Source organism: Pithys albifrons, chromosome 14 (assembly GCF_047495875.1).
Source record: "Pithys albifrons albifrons isolate INPA30051 chromosome 14, PitAlb_v1, whole genome shotgun sequence".
Taxonomy (NCBI): domain Eukaryota; kingdom Metazoa; phylum Chordata; class Aves; order Passeriformes; family Thamnophilidae; genus Pithys; species Pithys albifrons.
In genome coordinates this window covers 19,560,569-19,581,716 of record NC_092471.1, presented here as the reverse complement: position 1 = coordinate 19,581,716, position 21,148 = coordinate 19,560,569, and the positions used below count along the sequence as shown (strand labels likewise).

The following is a 21,148-nucleotide window of genomic DNA, read 5'->3' as shown; positions in this document are numbered from 1 at the left end:
ACTGGGTCAGAGAAACGAGAGAAATGGAGAAGTGCTGTGTGGTTATTTTGGCTCTTTCCTGCCTGTCATTTCCTTCCCTGTGTGCCAAGCAGAGGGTGTGTGTGTTTGCAGGGCACGATGGAGGACAAGATCTACGACCGGCAGGTGACGAAGCAGTCGCTGTCGTTCCGCGTGGTGGACCAGCAGCAGGTGGAGCGGCACTTCACCATGAACGAGCTCACAGAGCTCTACACCTTCGAGCCAGACCTGCTGGATGATCCCAACTCGGAGAAAAAGAAGAAGAGAGACACCCCAATGTTGCCTAAAGTGAGTGGATGAACAGTGCTGGGAATTATGTGCTGTAAAAATGACTTATCATGGAATCATAGAATGGATGGGGTTGGAAAAAACCTCCCAGATCATCGAGTCCAACCCTTGGTCCAACTCCAGTCCCTTTACCAGATCATGGCACTCAGTGCCACAGCCAAGCTCAGTTGAAAAACCTCCAGGGATGGGGAATCCACCCCCTCTCTGGGCAACCCATTCCAATGCCTGAGCACTCTCTGCAAAATTTTTTTCTGCTCTCCAACTTCAATTTCCCCTGGCAGAGCTTGAGCCCATCGTGCCCCCTTGTCCTATTGCTGAGTGCCTGGGAGAAGAGACCAACCCCCACCTGGCCAGAACTTCCCTTCAGGCAGTTCCAGACAGTGCTGAGGTCACCTCTGAGCCTCCTCTTCTCCAGGCTAAACACCCCCAGCTCCCTCAGCCTCTTGTCTCTGTTTAAGGATGTGAAATATTTCATCTTGTTTTCACTGTAGCCACCTTGGAGAGAGGTGAGTAACGGGTACCACAACAATGTACATGATTAATACAGTAGATGGTACAATGAGCTGGATAAGGAGTTTCCCTTCAGTGTAACTGACAGTACAAGAGAAAGATGAAACTTTTAAGTCAAAACAACCAAAGACACATTTTCAAACTATTTGAGTGAATAGAAGTTTTATGGCATGAAACTGTGGGGGCCAAAATTCAAATTAACATCTGAGTGTGTGCTGGTGATAGCCAGCCCAGCCTCAGCTTATGGTGAGGTGATGCTGTACTTTGAGGTCTGTTTTTTATCTGCCTGGATAAGATTCAAATTAATCCATGCTCTCCTTTTCAAGACTTTCTGGTTTTCAGTTCCTGGTTTACCTCCTCTTGAAGAGACCATTAATAGAGATATGGTAGAGATAGGGGGAAAGTTGCCCTAGGCAGGCAGGATTGAGCTTTGGGGAAAAGAGTAACTAGTTCTGTTATTTTAGCCCTTTTTTTCCAAGTCAGTTTATATGTAAGATTAGGCTGTGGTTTTATACTTTAACTAACACATGCTGTGTGTGGTCTGCTAAAGACTAATTCATCATTTAGCTGCTGTGCAGTTCTCTTTGCCTTTACAGGTTGGGAACAGTGAGGTGTCAGTGTGTCTTTTGTTAAATGGTTACAGTTCTGTGTCTTAGTCAGTCACAGTGTAAGTCATTCCAGTTTGTAAATCTATTCATTTGCAAGTTAAAATGGTATGTTTTCTATTCTCACTCATCTGTAGAGCACAACAGTGCAGTGGATTCTGGTCAGGCACCACTGGCACTGTTGTTTACTGTGTTGTGCATTTCAATTTTGGCAAATTCCTTGTTTTCCCCCCTAAAGCAACTTCCTTTAGCTTGAAATTAGTAGTATTTTCTCTTTTATACATTATTAATTATTTCATGCCCTGTGCACTTCTGCCTGCACAAACTCATGGCTGATCCTTCACCATTTGCTGCTACTTATTTTTAAAAAGACCTGTTTAATTGAATTGTGGCTCAGGCCTTACTTACCATAATGTAGTTATTTTATTTTCTATGCTGTCTTTTTTGATCTGGCCATTTATGTCAGCAAGGAAAAGAAGTACCAGCAGTAGAAAATGTTGCAGTGGGTGTTACTCTGTAGGCTCTGCAAGGTTCTCCACTCAGTTACCTATTCTCCTTTTCAGTGTGATTTTAGCAAAGATGCAGAATTTAGCTTAATAATTACAAACATTCTCAACAAATTAATTGAACGACACAGAGCACTTTTTTAAAGGTTTATTGAAGTCTATTGATAACATTTTATTGTAACATCAAGTATTATCACACAGCATTTAGAGATAAAAATTAATTCCCTTTAGGATCATGTTACATGATGCTCTGATGCTTTGTCATGTCACCCACCCAGTTCCTGCAGCTCTCCCTGGAAACAAAGGCCACTGGAGCTTCACCTGTGCTGCTGTTCCATCACTGTCACAAAGCCTGAGCTGTGCCTCTGTAATTACCAGCAGAAAAAATAGGCATTTAGGCTAAAAGGAGCTTTAGTTCTGCCTCTGACAGGTCTTGCCTGTAATTGTCTCCCCTTGTCTTGGGGCCTTTTTTTGCATCTTCAAAGCAGGGTGGGCTGAGCAGGGCCCTCCCTGTGTGACTGCTCTGGGCAGGGAGGGGGAAGGAAAGGACATTTTCAGTGCTTTTCCATGTTTTTAGAGTGCAGGGAAGAGCAGATTCCTGAGGATGTGGGGACAAAGAGCTTTGAAAACACACCTTGCAGAATTGCCCCTTTCTGGGGGGAATTCAGAGTAGGAGTCTGGGGAAGAGTTTTCCATATTTTCTCCAACCATCCAAACATGAATGTGGAAAAAGCTGGAGGGACAAGAGGTTTTCTTCTCAGGGAGCTTCACTGCAGTGATACCCCACAGTAGGAAGGTTCTTTACAAATCCTTTCTTTGTTTCCTGTGTGTTGAGGAGGAGTTAACCAGAGCTGAGTGGTAGGGATTTTCTTGTAAGAAAAAGCAGATTTTCAAATCTTTTGCTTTTAAAGGGTTAGGAGAATTCATTCTGTGTTGTTTTAAAAGTCAGAAATCAAAAGTCAGTGAATGAAGAGACAAATATTACTTGATTTTAAAATACACTCATGAGAACTTTGGCTTTGCAATAATCCAAATTTCAGTTTTCTTCAAAAGTGTTGAGGGGGGAAGATTTTGAATGTTTCTATTTTATGTAAATAATCACATGGCAGATGTGATTTTCTTGGACATTTATCCAAGTTTCATGTTAAGTTTTAATTGTAGCAGCAGTTTTGTGCCCTTTGTGGTGTGGACAAGACTCCAGAGGCCTGAGGAGCCTGTTGTGCTTCAGCCCCAACTCCAGGGGGATGTTACTCTGCCCTTGCCCATCTGAAACAGCTTCTGTGTCTGCAAACAGTAAATACTTGGGGTTAACAGAGTATTGGTATTATGAATGTGATCCACAGGAATTATTAAGTTAGTCTTAATTTCCACTGCTTGATTTCATTCATCCCCTGTCCCTGCACAGCTGGAAGGGACTGGTTTGGAATTTCAGTCCAAAAAGGTGCACCAGGTGTCTTAAAACTGAGTAGTCACTGAGTCAAATGTTCTGTATTGAAGTATAGAAATAATGGCAGTATAATGTACAGAAATAATTCAATATAGGCCATGAACTGTATGCAAATGTAGTGACTCCTTATCTAAGCCAAGGTACAGGCAGCCTGGAAAAGCAGGTTCTGTTATTTCTGTAGAGCAGCAGTGATTCAGAAGGAGAAGATGGGATGAAGTGAGAAAATTCTGCTGAGTGTGTGATGGTTGTGTCACGTTTTGCTTTGCTCTGAAAGGCTGGAGAAGGGACTGGAGCACAAGCCCTGTGGGGAGAGGCTGAGGGAGCTGGGGGTGTTCAGGCTGGAGAAGAGGAGGCTCAGGGGGGACCTCAGCACTGTCTGGAACTGCCTGAAGGGAAGTTCTGGCCAGATGGGTGTTGGTCTCTTCTCCCAGGCAACCAGCAGGAGAACAAGAGGGCACAGCTTGAGCTCTGCCAGGGGAGTTTGAGGTTGGATATCAGGAAGAAATTCTTTGCAGAGAGAGTGCTCAGGGATTGGAATGGGCTGCCCAGAGAGGGGGTGGATTCTCCATCCCTGGAGGTGTTTAAGATGAGACTGGATGTGGCACTGAGTGCCATGATCTGGTGATCACAGTGGGGTTGGATCAAGGCTTGGACTTGATGATCTCAGAGGTCTCTTCCAACCCAACTGATTCTCTGAATTTGACAGTGGATGTGGAGCCTTTTTATAATTCAGTGAGATTCATGACTGAGCTGCTGGGGGGGTTCAAAGCAGGTTCTGCCAGACCTGGAACATTCAACCTGGGGCATTTGGGTGCTGGGCTGGATGGGACTGACATGGGCTGAGGGGCACAGACCCTCAGTGACCAGTGGTGCCACCTGGCGCTCCCCTGGCGCTCCCCTGGCACTCCCCTGGCACTCCCCTGGCACTCCCCTAGTGTCACAATGCCTGATCTCCACAGACAGTTCTCAGCTGAGCCTTTCAGGGGCTTTTCAGGGGCTTCAACCCCTGTCATTAAATAAATCACTTGACTGCATCTCATTTCGTGTGGCTTTCTGGTAGTTTATTTCTTGGTCCTCTTTGCCATGAGCTACAGTAGTTGTGGAGAGAAGGGAAGAGGAGCAGAGAAGGAAAAAGGGAAAAGGTGCAACTGTGTATACAATATTTAAACTGTCCTTGTGCAAGAATATCCAAGTTTCAGGAGGGACCATATTCAGAGCTACTTTTTCACACAGTTACACACAAGCTTAAAACCCACACACACCATGCAAACTATTTGACATCACCCAGCTAGAGCTAATTATTAAGTAGTACATATTATCTAAAAATTGCTAGATCTGAACTGTCTTAATGCAATTTATTTTAACTTTATAAAAGAGCTCTTTTGATGTTACTCCTTGGGGCTTCTGCACCTTCATTTCTTGCTTCTGCACCAGCTCAAGGTCTCCAGACAAATTCCATTCTTGTCTTGGTACCTGCAAATTTGTCTTTGGTTTGCCAGCCTGAAAGTGTGTGAATCCCAACAACCTGGCACTCCCCTGGCACTCCCCTGGCACTCCCCTGGGCTAGTGGGACACACATCTTGGAGCAGTGGGAATGAGGTGGGGGTGGACAGAGACAGTCCTGGGCCCCCCTGTGTCCTTGAGACTGTTGCACCCTCTGTCCTGGGCTTGTTCTTCCCCACAGGAGCCTCTCCTGGAGTCACCACATTTATATTGATTGAAGTGAAACTTGGCTCAGTCAAGCTCATGTAATACAGGTTGGAAAAGCAGATTAAAATCATAGTTGGGATTTGACTGGATCTGGTGTATCATTATTTTGTACTTCCTCAGGACACAGACAGGACATGTGTCTGACAGGAGTTCTGTACAAGGGGGCAGCTTTGGGAATTTTGATCTCAGAATCAGAAGAAATCACTGCAGCTTTTTTTATTTTTAACCTCAGTATTGAATGTTCAGTTGTTGAGAAAATTTTTTTTTATGAATTACAACATAGCTCACATTCTTTCATGGAAAGTTTCCTTTCTAATACGTTTCTCTCTCCGTAGCATTTAATTTCCATCAGGATTTTAAAAAGACAAACCCTTTTTTTGAAAATACAAAAAAAACTCATTTCAATCACTCTTCATTTTTTCATTCATCATCAGGATTTCATTGTAAAGCTTATAAACCAACCATAACCAGTATCAACAGGCTCAACAAATTAAAAGAAATAATTATTCTGATGACTTTTTTATGTGTAAGGTGGATTTATTTTTTTTCATAATAAAATGAAACTAAAAGGAGTTTAGCCCATATCCCAGTTTTTGAGCTCCACCATTAAAGTGAATGCAAAATAAAGTTTCAACAAAGAAAGGCAAACACACTTTAACTTAAAGCACATTTGGAAGCTTTTACATACTCACAGAATCATAGAATGGATTGGGTTGGAAAAGACCTGCGAGATCATCAAGTCCAACCCTTGGTCCAACTCCAGTCCCTTTACCAGATCATGGCACTCAGTGCCACGGCCAATCTGTGTTTAAAAACCTCCAGGGATGGGGAATCCACCCCCTCTCTGGGCAGCCCATTCCAATTCCTGAGCACTCTCTCTGTAAAGAATTTTTTTCTGATCTCCAACTTCAATTTCCCCTGGCAGAGCTTGAGCCCATCGTGCCCCCTTGTCCTATTGCTGAGTGCCTGGGAGAAGAGACCAACCCCCACCTGGCCAGAACTTCCCTTCAGGCAGTTCAGACAGTGCTGAGGTCACCTCTGAGCCTCCTCTTCTCCAGCCTGAACACCCCCAGCTCCCTCAGCCTCTCCCCACAGCACTTGTGCTCCAGTCCCTTCTCCAACCCCGTTGCTCTTCTCTGGCCCCGCTCCAGCCCCTCAATCTCTTTCCTGACCTGAGGGGCCCAGAACTGAACACAACACTCCAGGTGTGGCCTCCCCAGTGCTGAGTCCAGGGGAAGGGTCACTGCCCTGGGCCTGCTGCCACCCCATTGCTGAGCCAGGCCAGGATGCCATTGGCCTTCTTGCCCACCTGGGCACACTGTTGGCTCATGTTGAGCTTCCTGTCAATTAGTACTCCAAGATCCCTTTCCCCCTGGCTGCTCTCCAGCCACTCTGTGCCCACCCTGTGCTGCTACAGGGGTTGGTGTGGCCAAAAGGCAGGACCTGCACTTGGCCTTATTGAACTTCATCCCATTGCAATCAGCCCATCCCTCCAGCCTGTCCAGATCCCTCTGCAGAGCCCTCCTGCCCTCCAGCAGCTCGACACTCCCTCCCAACTTGGTGTCATCAGCAAATTTGCTGCTGATGGACTCAATCCCCTCATCTAAATCATCAATAAAGATGTTAAACAGGACTGGACCCAACACAGACCCCTGGGGAACACCACTGGTGACCAGCTGGATGCAGCTCCGTTCACCAGCACTCTCTGGGCCTGACCCTCCAGATTATGTTAATAGGTTAACATAATCAGGTTTTAAAACCCAAAGAAACAAACAACTTCTGGTCAGGTCCTGCACACGCAGTTCCCAGAGAGGTTGCAAAAATCAGTTGGTTTGTGGGCACAGGCCATTTGTTCCAGTCATTGTTTTATGGAGATTTGAAAATATTGGGGTCAGATGAGTTGGATTCTGTTGGCACAGATGCCTGGCAGAACAAGGTCAGGATGCTGCAGGTGCTCAGGTAATGCCTGCAGAAAGTGTGGTCACTGTGAGTCATTTCAGGCACGGTCCAGGAGTTCAGTGATGGTTTTATTTTGGGAATTTTGGGATATTGGAGCTCATCAAGCTTGTCAGTGCTACAAGTGCATGTGAAAAACCATGTTGAATAATGATTGCCTAAAGGGAGCTCCTGTGGTGCAGCAGGAGCAATTTTTCAGTCCTGCAGAAGATGTTTTTCTTCATCCTTTGCAGCATCACCTTTATCCAGACAGAGAGGCATCATCTTTGAAAAAACTGGAGCTGTTTCCTCAGTGAGAGTGAGGACTGCAAAGCCAGTACTGCCCACCTGGGAGTGCCACCTTGTCACAATGACTTGCCATGTCTGGTTTTATATTACTTTTTAACTGAGACATTCATTTGTCATCATGTGGCATCTGTAGTCCAGACAAGAGCAGTGGCAACTTAATGTTTTGGTTGGCAGCTAGTTTGGTTTTGCTTTGTCTGGGAAATACTCAACATGCTGGTAACTCTCTATTTCAAAAAAGCATTAATAGGACTTCTGTATAATTTGTAGTATTGCAAATCTTAGACTGAATGCAAAGCTCTACTGGAGATTCCATATCTATATCTGTATCTATATATCTATATCTATATCTGTATCTGCATCTCTATATATCTATATCTCTATATCTATGTCTGTCTATCTATCCATATGTATATCTGCACACATACCCAGAGGACCTGGTCTAGTGGAAGGTGTCCCTGCCCATGGCAGGGTTTGGAATTAGATGTTCTTTAAGGTCCTTCCCAGCCCAAACCATTCTGTGATTTATATATATTTATATAGAGATATAAACGATTAATCATTAGGGATATTGTGGAGTATGAAGGTAGAAATTGCAGCCTGCTGGTCTAACCTGGTTCACAGCAGTGATTTCACCATCCTCAGTCCAGAAGGGAGGGGGATTATTTATCCCCACATGTATCTGAGCAGTTTTAAGAGAGAGTCTTTTCTTTGGAATGCTGATGGACACTTGATGGACCCAACTCAGTGTTTCAAAGCCTACAGAGATGCTCTTTATATAAAATAAATGCAGATTATTGATGGTTCTCTCAGATGTCCAGCCTAAGCAAAGGAAAAATCAGTGAGGACATTCCATTCTTCTTAGGTTCTTAAAGTGCATTTATTTTTGTGCAATCTGAGTGCATTCCTGTGGTTCATAAAGTGGTTGGACTGTCACCTCTGCAATACATTGTTAGTCCATTCCCTTCCCTCTGAAGAAAATTGTACTTTTAGATTATTTTGGGGTTTTATTGCTCCATGCAGTGCTCTGAGCTGCTGTGTGTGAGATGGGGAGGAAATGCAGCTGAGTGACACTTCATTTCATCTCCCATGGACAGGACACAATCCTGGCAGAATTGCTGCAGATCAACAAGGAGTACATAGTTGGATATCATGAACATGATTCACTCCTGGACCATAAGGAGGAAGAGGAACTCACTGAAGAAGAAAGGAAGGCAGCCTGGGCAGAATATGAAGCAGAGAAGAAGGTAAAGCTGTCTGATCAGGTTTATGTCTATGGAAATAACCTTGCCAGGCTTGGAGTACCAATTACAGTTTCAGTTTGTCTTGGGGAAATAAAATTTTCTTAAAGACCCAGAAATCAATATATAAAGCAAACTTTGGCATACCAGAAAAGGACATAATGTGTCCTTTTTGCTCTTTTGATGCTGGTCCTTTCTGTGAATTTTCTTAGTAACTTTTAAATGAAAGTAACATTTGCACACACTTTATTTTATAATAAACCTCAGCTGGTGTCCTGTGTTAATACCTCTTGTACCATTTGAGGGTGTCCCTGCAAGGAGACCTGTGTAGTACCCACACTAACAACATCTGAACAATATTTAACCATGAGCATAATGCAACATTAATCAGCAAAATTACAGTAGAGTGGGACATCAGATTGGAATTCCTGTTGTGTTGGTGTCCCCCCAGTGATGTTCTCCACCTCTCCTCCCTCTTTCCAGGACATGGTGATCAGGGCTCTGTGTCCATTGCTTGGGATGGGTTCCAGCACTTGACACTGATTTGTCTGTGTGGTTGCTGTAGAAGGCCATGAATTATCAGTTATTAAATGATAAGTGCCTTTTGTGTTTTTTAGGGCATGACCATGCGTTTCAACATGCCAGCTGGGACCAACATGATCCCCACAAACTTCAACTCTCAGACTTATATTCCCTACAATCTGGGTGCTCTGTCAGCCATGAGTAACCAACAGCTGGAGGTGAGTGGCACACCATGTCTGTGTTGCTGGGGGTGTGCAGGGCTGTCCTGTCACTAACTAGGCTTCAATATCTCCACCTTTGTGTATTGTATCCTATTTTTAACCCTGTTTTCTGTGTGTGCAGCTATGTTGAAGTCTGACTTGCATGCACATAGACCTGGGGAGTAGGGCAGGACTCTGGAGCATCACCTGCATCCTTTGCAGGCCTGAAATCACCACATTTCAGACTGAAACATCTTCAAGTCTGTATGGCAGACACTTTCTCTGGGGAGCAGGGCAGCACTCCTGTGCTGCTCTGAAAACCTGTGGGGGCAAAAAGAGGTTTTTATAAGTACTGTGTACTACAAATTGCCAGATGTGTCCCTGCTGTTCAGCTGCTCTGTGCTGAGGGTCAGTCCTGTGGAACCTGAGACTCACTGACTTGTGCACATTGAAAGAAAAAAGTAATTGAGATCTGGATATGTACAGGACAAAGATGAAGAACTAAAATGTTGGCAAAGAAATGTGTTCTTTGTATCTGTGCTTAATAGTTGAATTTCTGGTGTTTCCTCAGGACCTTATTAATCAAGGAAGAGAGAAGGTTGTGGAAGCAACCAACAGTGTAGCTGCAGCAAGAATTCAGCCCCTTGAGGACATCATTTCAAGCATAGTAAGTGGAATTGGTAACCCTGGCTTTAGATGAGGAGTGCAAAACATTGAATGTTATCAGACAAAAATGTTGCTAATGCAGGTGGTCATTCAGCTACTTAATTGCACTGTTAATGAATATAATGTCCAGTTTGTGTTGACCTTTATCCCTGCAGCTTGCAGTAACCCCTTGTGGTGTTCGGATGGCAGAGAGTTTAGATCCATTCTGAGAATACTGATTTTCTATAAATAAGAGTAACAATTGTGGGCAAGTATTTTATTTTATTTTGGGTTCTGCCACATTTCTCCCTTGCCCCCAGTAATCTGGGGATGTATTTACAGAGAGAGTGCTCAGGCATTGGAATGGGCTGCCCAGAGAGGGGGAGGATTCTCCATCCCTGGAGGTATTTAAGATGAGACTGGATGTGGCACTGAGTGCCATGATCTGGTGATCACAGTGGGGTTGGATCAAGGGTTGGACTTGATGATCTCAGAGGTCTCTTCCAACCCAGCTGATCTGTGATTCTACCTTCATTAGCAGTTAGAAGAACTGATAGCTCATAGTTCTGATCCTGGAGAAGTACAATTTGGGCTTGTTTAACTCTTGCTGCGACTCTGAGCGCGATGCACGACTTCAGTTACCATCAGGCTTTTGTTAAAACCACCAGTGCCAAGAAGGTTTTGGTTTTCTTTGCTTTGCAGTGGAAAGAAAACATGAGCCTGACAGAGACCCAAGTGCAGGCGCTGGCCCTGAACAGGCAGGCGAGCCAGGAGCTGGACGTGAAGCGCCGCGAAGCCATTTACAACGACGTCCTCGGCAAACAGCAGATGGTAACATGTGTTCCCTTCCCGTGGCTGCTGCCCAGCTCTGAGCTGGGCTGTTGTGTGTGCTCATTCAGAAGCTACAGGGATGTGTTCAGGTGCAGAAGCATCACTCACAGGAGGTGCTGCAGCGGGTCAGGGCTGTGCTGGAGGGCATTGCTTGGCCCCAGTGAGGGAGGATCCGGGAGTGGGTCATGGAAAAATTACTCGCCAGGGTTTTGAGTTGGAGTTGGTTTGTTGGAAGGTCATGAGGCTTAAAGAGAAATCTGATTCCCAGAGCTCAGTCAGCCACTTACGAAACACATCTTAGAAAGTGTTGGTAATGTTGTTTTAGCTTAGAATTACTTTGCAAAATCTGAAAGTGGCCCAGATGATGTCAGTGGGAAGAGTTTTCTCTCAGGCAAACAAACACTGACAGTCCACATGTGGGACTTTCAAAGGGAAGATAAATGGTACCTGACAAACGATGTTGTAACTTATACCTGGGAATAATTTCAGTGTAGTCCATGTTGCCATGGCAACTCACCTAAATGCTGCCTGCAATACAATAGCCAAGTCATGGGAGAGCTGAGCCCTAAACGGTGTTACTAAATGGTTTCTCCAGTAATGAGCTTGTGAATGCCATCACATTAGGGATGGTGGTAACAATGGGGCTTTTTCCCCCCATCCATGCTGTCCCTAACAAATTGATTTTAACTCTGAACCTGATACTTGGAGCACTGGCAGGGTCGTGCACTTACCCAGCTCTGCTTTCCCTCCACAGTTAATCGGTTGTGTCCAGAGGATCCTGATGAACAGGAGGCTCCAGCACCAGTACAACCAGCAGCAGCAGCAGCAGATGTCTTACCAGCAAGCAGCCATGGGCCACCTCATAATGCCAAAGCCTCCAAATTTAATCATGAATCCTTCCAGCTACCAGTCCATAGATGTGAGAGGAATGTATCAGTCAGTGTCTGGTGGGATGCAACCACCACCCCTACAACGAGCACCACCCCCAATGAGAGGCAAAAATCCAGGGCCTTCCCAAGGGAAATCAATGTGATTTTGCACTAAAAGCCTAAAGGATTGTTAAAATCAGAGAAAGAACTTTTATTTTTTTAGGAATCAATGGCCTAACAGAACTCAACTGTAAAAAAAAATAAAAATTAAAAAGAATAGTTTGGTTGCTCCCCTTAAATGCCATGTTCCATATTAGTGTTTCAGCTTTGTTTAAATAGGACATGATGTTTTCCCTGTTGTCAGTGATGTTGCCTAGAATCTTCTTACATATGTTGAGTACAGGAGATAACAAGTTGTTTTCAGTGAAAACAAGTCCTCCCGTTACAGTAGCATCTCCACAGGTTTCCTGTCTAAACTCCTGCGCTTGCTTTCCATGGCTGAGAAGCTTTGGGAAGCTTAGGAAGGATTGCAGGTGTGGATGTTCAGTCTGACATATGTGAATTGTAAACAGCTGAGTTCTTGATTAGAGTTGATTCCTCAAATTATGGAATACTTTTCTGCTTATCATTTCTTTCTGTTAGTGGGAATGTTACAACAGAAATGGTCCAGTTTCCTTCTGACTGAGGTCTGGACTTGTGTAGATCATCTGTGCTGAATGAAACAGGAACTGAAAATACTCTCTGAAACAGAATTGAGTGCAATATTCGTAAATATTACTGCTCTGAACCTTGAGAGCCACAGAGACACTGTGCACCCAGCCTTAAACATGCCTGGGGAAGGGCTGGCCTTCCCTGGGCTTCTGCCATTTCTTATTTTCAGTTCCATGTGATGGAGTAGCAGCTGATGATCTTAGGGTGGGAGATCTTTTTCCATCACACACTTAATTCCTTGATGCAGAGTCCAACACAGAGCACATTTCTGGTAACTCCTTAGTGCTGGTGCTGCTGTCTCTGCCCATTGCCGGCAATGGGAGATGGGCCAACAACATCCAGTTCCTGGTGCTTTGGGGGTTACATCTTACTGGTGGCTGTGGTCAAGCCCTGCCAGAGAGACCCCTAACGTGGCAGAACCATTGCTGATGCAAAATCAACAGAGAAAGTGCTGCAGCAACTTCCAGAGCTGCCAGAACCTTGAAATCAGTTCGTTCACAGAGTTTTGGTTATGCACTCCTCCCATCCCACATGCATTTGCACACAAAGAGCTTGGGTTTTTTTGGTGTTCTGGGTTTTTTTTAATGTAGGCCAGAGATAAATTTCTGGTTTCTTCTATATCATTAACACTCTCTTTACCCACACTTGTTGTGCTTGTGAAGTTCTAATTAAATACAAATAGGGCTTTTCTTTGACTGGAGTTTGGTTGATTCTTACCTCCCCCTAACAAAAAGGTTGATAATGTGGGGGTAGAAGCCATGGCAGGAGCACTGAGGCAGCGGTGTCTGGATGCCAGAGGACTCTGGGACGGCGGATGGCGGCGGCTCCAGGCAGTGCTGGACTCCTCTGACTTGCTGCCATGAACTAAACCTGTTTTGGTTTCTGGAAAGTTTCTTGTAGGAGTTTGAGTTTTCGCCTGAATGGACAAATGGGTTTTGCATTTCAAAATGCAGATCTTACCCAGTGTTTCAGTGTGTGATGGACACGTGGTCGGTCTGGTGCAAACCCAGCTGACAAGTTGCTGTTGGACTCTTTGATTACAGGATACTACAAAAGCCCCTCAGTGTGTCCTAGTGCTTTGCCAACTCTACAATTCACTCTGATTTGGGGGGAGGGAGCAAAAAGAGACGTGTCCCCAGTGGAAGAAGCAAACAAGAGACTTCGAGACAAACATTTGAAGGCAAATGTACTCTGGGCAACTCTCACAGAGATTCCTCCGTGTTGTGAATAAGAGAAATGCTTTCTACCAAACCTGGGAATGTTAAATGGAGTTTTACAGTAACTCAAAGACTTAAATGTGGAAGTTTTAGGCAACATTGAAAGGCACATTTTATTTCATTCTGGACAAACCATGGCTAACAGAAGACTAATGCATAAGAAGGAATCTGAGGGAAGCATTGAAGTTAAACCTGGACCACTTTGCATACATGTTTCTCACTTGACATTTTAGCTGCATAACAATGTGCTTTGAGTATAACATCAGGCTCTAACCAGTACTTAAAGACAGAACATACATCAGTAAGATAATAAAAGGCTCATTTTTATATTTGTTTTAGATGTTTTAACTAGATAAAATGGCTTAAGATGACGGAGAAAAATGTTGCTTGTAATACAGTTTTGCCTGCTAAATTATCCACATTTTGTAACCTGTTTATTCCTTTGGATGTAAAGCGTTTTTGCTTAGTATTGTGATATTGTATATGTTTTGTCCCAGTTGTATAGTAATGTTTCAGTCCATCAATCAGCTTTGGCTGCTGAAATCATACAGCTGTGAAGACTTGCCTTTGTTTCTATTAGATGGCTTTTCAGTTCTGTATTAAATATCTTAAGTACTATAGAAAAGGTGTCCCCTCTTCCTATAAGGCTGTTTTGTAATATATATAAGGACTGGAAATGTGTTTTTAAAGAGAAGAAGCATTCAAGTATGACAATATACTATCTGTGTTTTCACCATTCAAAGTGCTGTTTTAGTAGTTGAAACTTAAACTATTTAATATCTCATTTAATAAAGTGACCAAAATACATCCACGTGCCTTGTGCTACATTCACACCCCAGTGTTCACTCCGAGGGACTCAGCCTGAGGATGTGTCTGGAAATCTGTGCTGTGAGTTTAAACTCTTCCTTTTTTTCTACAGCAACAGAGGTAGGGCATTGATTTCCTTTAGGGAAAATAGTTTTGGTCCAGATTGTCAAATTATATTAATTAATAGCAGCTTCTGCCAGTCTGTGAAGAAGTGAGATGGTCGAGTAAGGTGCAGTTCTACTTAATCAAATCAGGATATCCTACTGCCATATTTTAACCTCATAATTGTACTTCTCCCTGCCTTGGTTATTAAATCTCACCTGTTGGGGAAAAAAAGCCCCTTTCCTATGCAAAAAACCTGTGACAATGTGTTTTAAATCTGCCCCATGCTCATTCCCTGGGCTTGGAGGGTCTGCTGTGGCTCCTGGCAGTGCTTGGGGTCCAGCTGGTTGGGGTGGGAGCTGAGGAGGGGCCACAGAAACACTGTCGGGTGAAGATCACCAAGCTGTGCTCTGAGGGGCACTGTGGGCACTGCACTGAGGGCACTGCACTGAGGGCACTGCACTGAGGGCACTGCACTGTGGGCACTGCACTGCCCTGTGGGCACTGCCCTGTGGGCACTGCACTGAGGGCACTGCACTGAGGGCGCTGCACTGTGGGCACTGCACTGTGGGCACTGCACTGAGGGCACTGCCCTGAGGGCACTGCACTGAGGGCACTGCACTGTGGGCACTGCACTGAGGGCACTGCACTGTGGGCACTGCCCTGTGGGCACTACACTGAGGGCACTGCACTGTGGGCACTGCACTGAGGGCGCTGCCCTGTGGGCACTGCACTGAGGGCACTGCACTGTGGGTACTGCACTGAGGGCACTGCCCTGTGGGCACTGCACTGAGGGCACTGCACTGTGGGTACTGCACTGAGGGCACTGCCCTGTGGGCACTGCACTGAGGGCACTGCACTGTGGGTACTGCACTGAGGGCACTGCCCTGTGGGCACTGCACTGAGGGCACTGCACTGTGGGTACTGCACTGAGGGCACTGCCCTGTGGGCACTGCACTGTGGGCACTGCACTGTGGGCACTGCACTGTGGGCGCTGCCCTGTGGGCACTACACTGAGGGCACTGCACTGTGGGCACTGCCCTGTGGGCACTGCACTGAGGGCACTGCACTGTGGGCACTGCCCTGTGGGCACTGCACTGAGGGCACTGCACTGTGGGTACTGCACTGAGGGCACTGCCCTGTGGGCACTGCACTGTGGGCACTGCACTGCACTGTGGGCACTGCACTGTGGGCACTGCACTGAGGGCACTGCACTGAGGGCACTGCACTGAGGGCACTACACTGAGGGCACTGCACTGAGGGCACTGCCCTGTGGGCACTGCACTGAGGGCACTACACTGAGGGCACTGCACTGAGGGCACTGCACTGAGGGCACTGCACTGTGGGCACTGCACTGCACTGTGGGCACTGCACTGAGGGCACTGCACTGAGGGCGCTGCACTGAGGGCACTGCACTGCCCTGTGGGCCCTGCCCTGTGGGCACTGCACTGAGGGCACTGCACTGAGGGCACTGCCCTGTGGGCACTGCACTGTGGGCACTGCACTGAGGGCACTGCACTGAGGGCACTGCCCTGTGGGCACTGCACTGTGGGCACTGCACTGTGGGCACTGCACTGAGGGCGCTGCACTGTGGGCACTGCACTGAGGGCACTACACTGAGGGCACTGCCCTGTGGGCACTGCACTGAGGGCACTGCCCTGTGAGCACTGCACTGTGGGCACTACACTGTGGGCACTGCACTGAGGGCACTGCACTGTGGGCACTGCACTGTGGGCACTGCACTGAGGGCACTACACTGAGGGCACTGCACTGTGGGCACTGCACTGAGGGCACTGCACTGTGGGCACTGCACTGTGGGCGCTGCCCTGTGGGCACTGCCCTGTGGGCACTGCACTGAGGGCACTGTGGGCACTGCCCTGTGGGCACTGCACTGAGGGCACTGCACTGAGGGCGCTGCACTGAGGGCGCTGCCCTGTGGGCACTGCCCTGTGGGCACTGCACTGTGGGCACTGCACTGAGGGGCACTGCACTGAGGGCACTGCACTGAGGGCACTGCCCTGTGGGCACTGCACTGAGGGCACTGCACTGTGGGCACTGCACTGTGGGCACTGCACTGAGGGCACTGCACTGAGGGCACTGCCCTGTGGGCACTGCACTGTGGGCACTGCACTGAGGGGCACTGCACTGAGGGCACTGCACTGAGGGCACTGCACTGTGGGCACTGCACTGTGGGCACTGCACTGAGGGCACTGCACTGTGGGCACTGCACTGTGGGCACTGCACTGAGGGCACTGCACTGAGGGCACTGCACTGCCCTGTGGGCACTGCACTGAGGGCACTGCACTGTGGGCACTGCACTGAGGGGCACTGCACTGAGGGCACTGCACTGAGGGCACTGCCCTGTGGGCACTGCACTGAGGGCACTGCACTGTGGGCACTGCACTGTGGGCACTGCACTGAGGGCACTGCACTGAGGGCACTGCCCTGTGGGCACTGCACTGAGGGCACTGCACTGTGGGCACTGCACTGTGGGCACTGCACTGCACTGTGGGCACTGCCCTGTGGGCACTGCACTGTGGGCACTGCCCTGTGGGCACTGCACTGAGGGCACTGCACTGTGGGCACTGCACTGTGGGCACTACACTGAGGGCACTGCACTGTGGGCACTGCACTGAGGGCACTGCACTGAGGGCACTGCACTGTGGGCACTGCACTGAGGGCGCTGCACTGTGGGCACTGCACTGTGGGCACTGCACTGAGGGCACTGCCCTGTGGGCACTGCCCTGTGAGTACTGCACTGAGGGCACTGCACTGTGGGCACTACACTGAGGGCACTGCACTGTGGGCACTGCACTGTGGGCACTGCACTGAGGGCACTGCCCTGAGGGCACTGCACTGAGGGCACTGCCCTGTGGGCACTGCACTGAGGGCACTGCACTGAGGGCACTGCCCTGAGGGCACTGCACTGTGGGCACTGCACTGAGGGCGCTGCACTGTGGGCACTGCCCTGTGGGCGCTGCACTGAGGGCGCTGCACTGTGGGCACTGCACTGTGGGCACTGCCCTGTGGGCACTGCACTGAGGGCACTGCACTGAGGGCACTGCACTGTGGGCACTGCCCTGTGGGCACTGCACTGTGGGCACTGCCCTGAGGGCACTGCCCTGTGGGCACTGCCCTGTGGGCACTGCACTGAGGGCACTGCACTGAGGGCACTACACTGTGGGCACTGCACTGTGGGCACTGCACTGAGGGCGCTGCACTGAGGGCACTGCACTGAGGGCACTGCCCTGTGGGCAGTGTGGTTTTAGATAGCCCTGTGACTTCCAGCTTGGCTCAACACTCTGCTGGAGGGCAGCGGGAGGCTGGTGCATGTGGAGGCTGCATGTTGTCTGTCCTTGTCAGGCTGGGGAGTGTCCTGGGGGCAGTGCCCTGTCCAGAACAGCCCAGGCAGGGGCTCTGACATGGATCAGCACCACGTTGGGAATGTCCTGGGGACAGTCCCCTGTCCAGAACAACCAAGGAGGTGCTCTGAGATGGATCAGCACCGTGTTGATGTGTCACGTGCTGAGTGCCCACCCTGAGCAGTTTTGGTCTTCACCTTAAAAGCAGAACCACTCTGCACAGAGAACAGTTCAAGCAAAAAATAGTTTTGAAGTTGGATAAATTTTCAGTGTTCATGGAAAGCCAAGTGTCCTAAGCATTCCCAGCTGGAGGAGTATGGAAAAACAGTGGTGTTGCAGCACCAGCCATGTAATCCCAAGGCAGCTGAACTTCCCAGACCTGCTCAGGGGGTGAATAACCCCCTGTGTACCCCTGGAGATGTGGCACCAGCAGGACTCAGTCCCAGCCTGTCTCAGGGAGAGCTGTGCTGCTGTGGAGTGTCTGGAGAAGCTCCTGCTCTGTGCAGGTGGATTGGGTGGCTGCCCCTGGGTGTGACTTCTGTGCCTGTGGCCCCCACACAGGTCCTGCTTTCCCCAGGGCTGAGGTGGCTGGGAGGGACTGGAGGAGGGTGTTGGGAAAGGGCAGTGGCCTGACATGGGGATGCTGCCCTGGAGAAGGACAGGGGCTTGGGGAAGGTGGGCACAGGGGGAAGGGGAGTCACCCCTCAGGTTCTGTGCTTGCCACTTCCAAGGTCTGACCTCAAACACCAGCCTGGCTTTGGGTGTAAGGACTGATGTGCACCAAAACCTCCTGAGATGGAGTGTGAGATGGTAACTGGTCCCTGGGGCACTGGTCAAAGCCTGAGTCAGGGCCAACAGCTACTGCTGTAATTCAGGTGCATAAAGTGTGTTATCCTTTTTGGGGGGTTCTCACCAGTGCCCACGAGCAGCAGGGCAGGTGTTGATCTGCCCCACTCAGTCACTGGCATCGTGGTGCCAAATCCTCCTGGTACAGTGAGGGAAGAGCCCCAGTCTCCTCTGTGGGTTTGGCTTTGCAGGGCTCCTGCTCAAGCCCAGCACAGGCAGGAGGTGACACCTGTAGTATTTTCCATGATGAGAATTTAACAGTTCTGAAACTTACTACTCTTTTGTTTTGGGGAAAACAAAAAATAAAATTATCAATAACCAGTGCTACCCCAAGGAGTGCAGATGTCCTTTCTCCCCATCAACAGGAATTTCAGCCCTTCTCCTTCAGGAATGCTCCATCCTCAGGTGCTTTCAGGACCATCTCAGCCCCCATCCAGCAGCTGTGGCACATCTCTCTGGACATTTGGCCAGGTGGGACAGCACTCAAAGGGCACCTTTCCTGCCTTCCAGCACCGAGTTTCTGGACTACCCCTGCAGTTTGGACTCTCCATTGCTCTTTTCACAGGAGGTAAGTCTCTGGGGCCTGCTCTCCTTTTCCTCCTTGGAGAGAGGAGCCCTGAGCCACACCTGCCACCCAGCAGAGCTCCCTGTGGGCAGTGGGGTCTGTGCTGGGATGGCCCTGGGTGTGTGTGTTGCCACTGTGGGTCTGTGCCCAGGCTGGGCAGAGACAGGCACTGCTGCTGTGCTTGGCTCCATGCTGGGTCCAGGGAGGGGTTTCCTTACACTCTGCACCCTCCAGAGGGAGATTTTCCACCTCTTTGTGCCAGTCTCCCTCCTGCTCTGCATGGCTGTCCTGGGATAATGCTTTCTGTACAATGTGCCCACAGCTCTCGGGTGGAGGGAGAAGGGTGGAAAGTGATGCCTTTTGTCCCTTTTGCTGTGGTGTTTCCAGCCCTGCAGCCTCTTGTGAATAGAACAGCACTGGGAGTGGGGGACTTGTTGGGTTACTGGGAACCTGCACCAGCATTCACCTTCCTTTGGGAGAAGTTTTCCAGCTGGCTGTTGTGACTTTGAATCACATGAAAACCACAGAAACAGAAATCCCAAACAAAGGCTGATATTTTCTTTTGCTAATTCATGAGCAGAGGCTCCTTGTGCTGCAGGATCCATCTGCACGCCCCAGCCAAAGGGCAGTCGGTGTCTGTGGGGAGGGGAATGGCTGGATGGGAGAGCAGCCTGTTCCTCTGCAGGGATGGGATGGGATGGGAGAGCAGCCCATTCCCCCACGGGGATGGGATGGGATGGGATGGGATGGGATGGGATGGGATGGGATGGAACGGGGTGGGACGGAATGGGATGGGGTGGGACGGGATGGGATGGGATGGGGTGGGATGGGATGATGGGATGGGATGGAACGGGGTGGAACGGAATGGGATGGGATGGGACGGGATGAGACAGGAGAACAGCATATTCCTCCACAGGGATGGGATGGGATGGGATGGCACAGGAGAACAGCCCATTTCTCCACAGCGATAGGATGGCACAGGAGAGCAGCCTGTTCCTCTGCAGGGATGGGATGGGACAGGACAACAGACCATTCCTCCACCGAGATGGGATGGGATGGGACAGGATAGCCCGTTCCTCTGCAGGGATGGAATGGGATGGGACAGAAGAGCAGCCCATTCCTCCACAGGGATGGGATGGGACAGGAGAGCAGCCTGTTCCTCCACAGGGATGGAATGGCACAGGGAGGGGAGTGTGTCCACATGAACCATCCTCGTGCATCACCAGTGGCTCCCACAGCACTTCAAACACACCTGGAGTCTGTGGCTGTTCACTCTGCTGCAGTTCAGCTCCCAGCTCTGGCAGGTCACACATCTTTGTTTTGTTGGACCAGGACCAAACCCAGTAAATTCTTGAGAAAGAACCATTTGGGTGGGATTTAGCAATGCTGAATTCCCCCTTTGACAAATGTCCCTCGCAGGAGATGACACCAACCTTTCCCAAGCAGTTTCCAGTAAATTCTCTGTGGCTTTTGCTTTTTGCAAGTATCAGTTCTTTGAACCCAAATCCCAAAAAGGCATTTTACAGCTGCTGTGGCAGGAGGCTCTCCTTGAGCTGGGTATCAGATGAACAAATCCAATGTTGCACCCACAGACCACATCACCTCCCCTTTGAGTTGGTGAAAAATGCACTTGGCATTGCTGAGATCAGGTTTTGACCTTCATTTTGAAAAGAAGCAGGATCTCAACCACCAGATTTATCTTCAAGGGCCATGGAGAGCCCTGGCTGGAGGGAGGCAGGGCCATCCTGGGGGGCAGAGGGATTTCCCTTCACGCAGGGAAAGGTCAAAAGTGCACCTGAGGACGTGTCTCGTGAGCGACCGCGCTCCCGGCGCGGCGGCTGGGGATGGGATGTTTCAGCAGTGACTCAGAGGAAGGAGCTAAATAAACACTTTTTATTTCCAACA

The 21,148-nt window shown here is 48.8% G+C and overlaps 1 protein-coding gene across 3 annotated transcripts in view; it reads left to right on the top strand.

Moving 5' to 3' along the window:
* Positions 1–14,368, top strand: part of ATRX (ATRX chromatin remodeler) — a 92,102-nt gene extending 77,734 nt beyond the window's left edge. For all 3 annotated transcript variants that reach the window (XM_071569534.1, XM_071569533.1, XM_071569532.1), the window contains 6 exons: positions 112–306; positions 8,423–8,572; positions 9,184–9,306; positions 9,860–9,955; positions 10,636–10,764; positions 11,519–14,368. In XM_071569534.1, the coding sequence (XP_071425635.1) occupies positions 112–306; positions 8,423–8,572; positions 9,184–9,306; positions 9,860–9,955; positions 10,636–10,764; positions 11,519–11,797 (972 nt within the window). In that variant the 3' untranslated portion in view covers positions 11,798–14,368. The remainder of the gene's footprint in view (positions 1–111; positions 307–8,422; positions 8,573–9,183; positions 9,307–9,859; positions 9,956–10,635; positions 10,765–11,518) is intronic.
* The last annotated feature ends 6,780 nt before the right edge of the window (positions 14,369–21,148 follow it).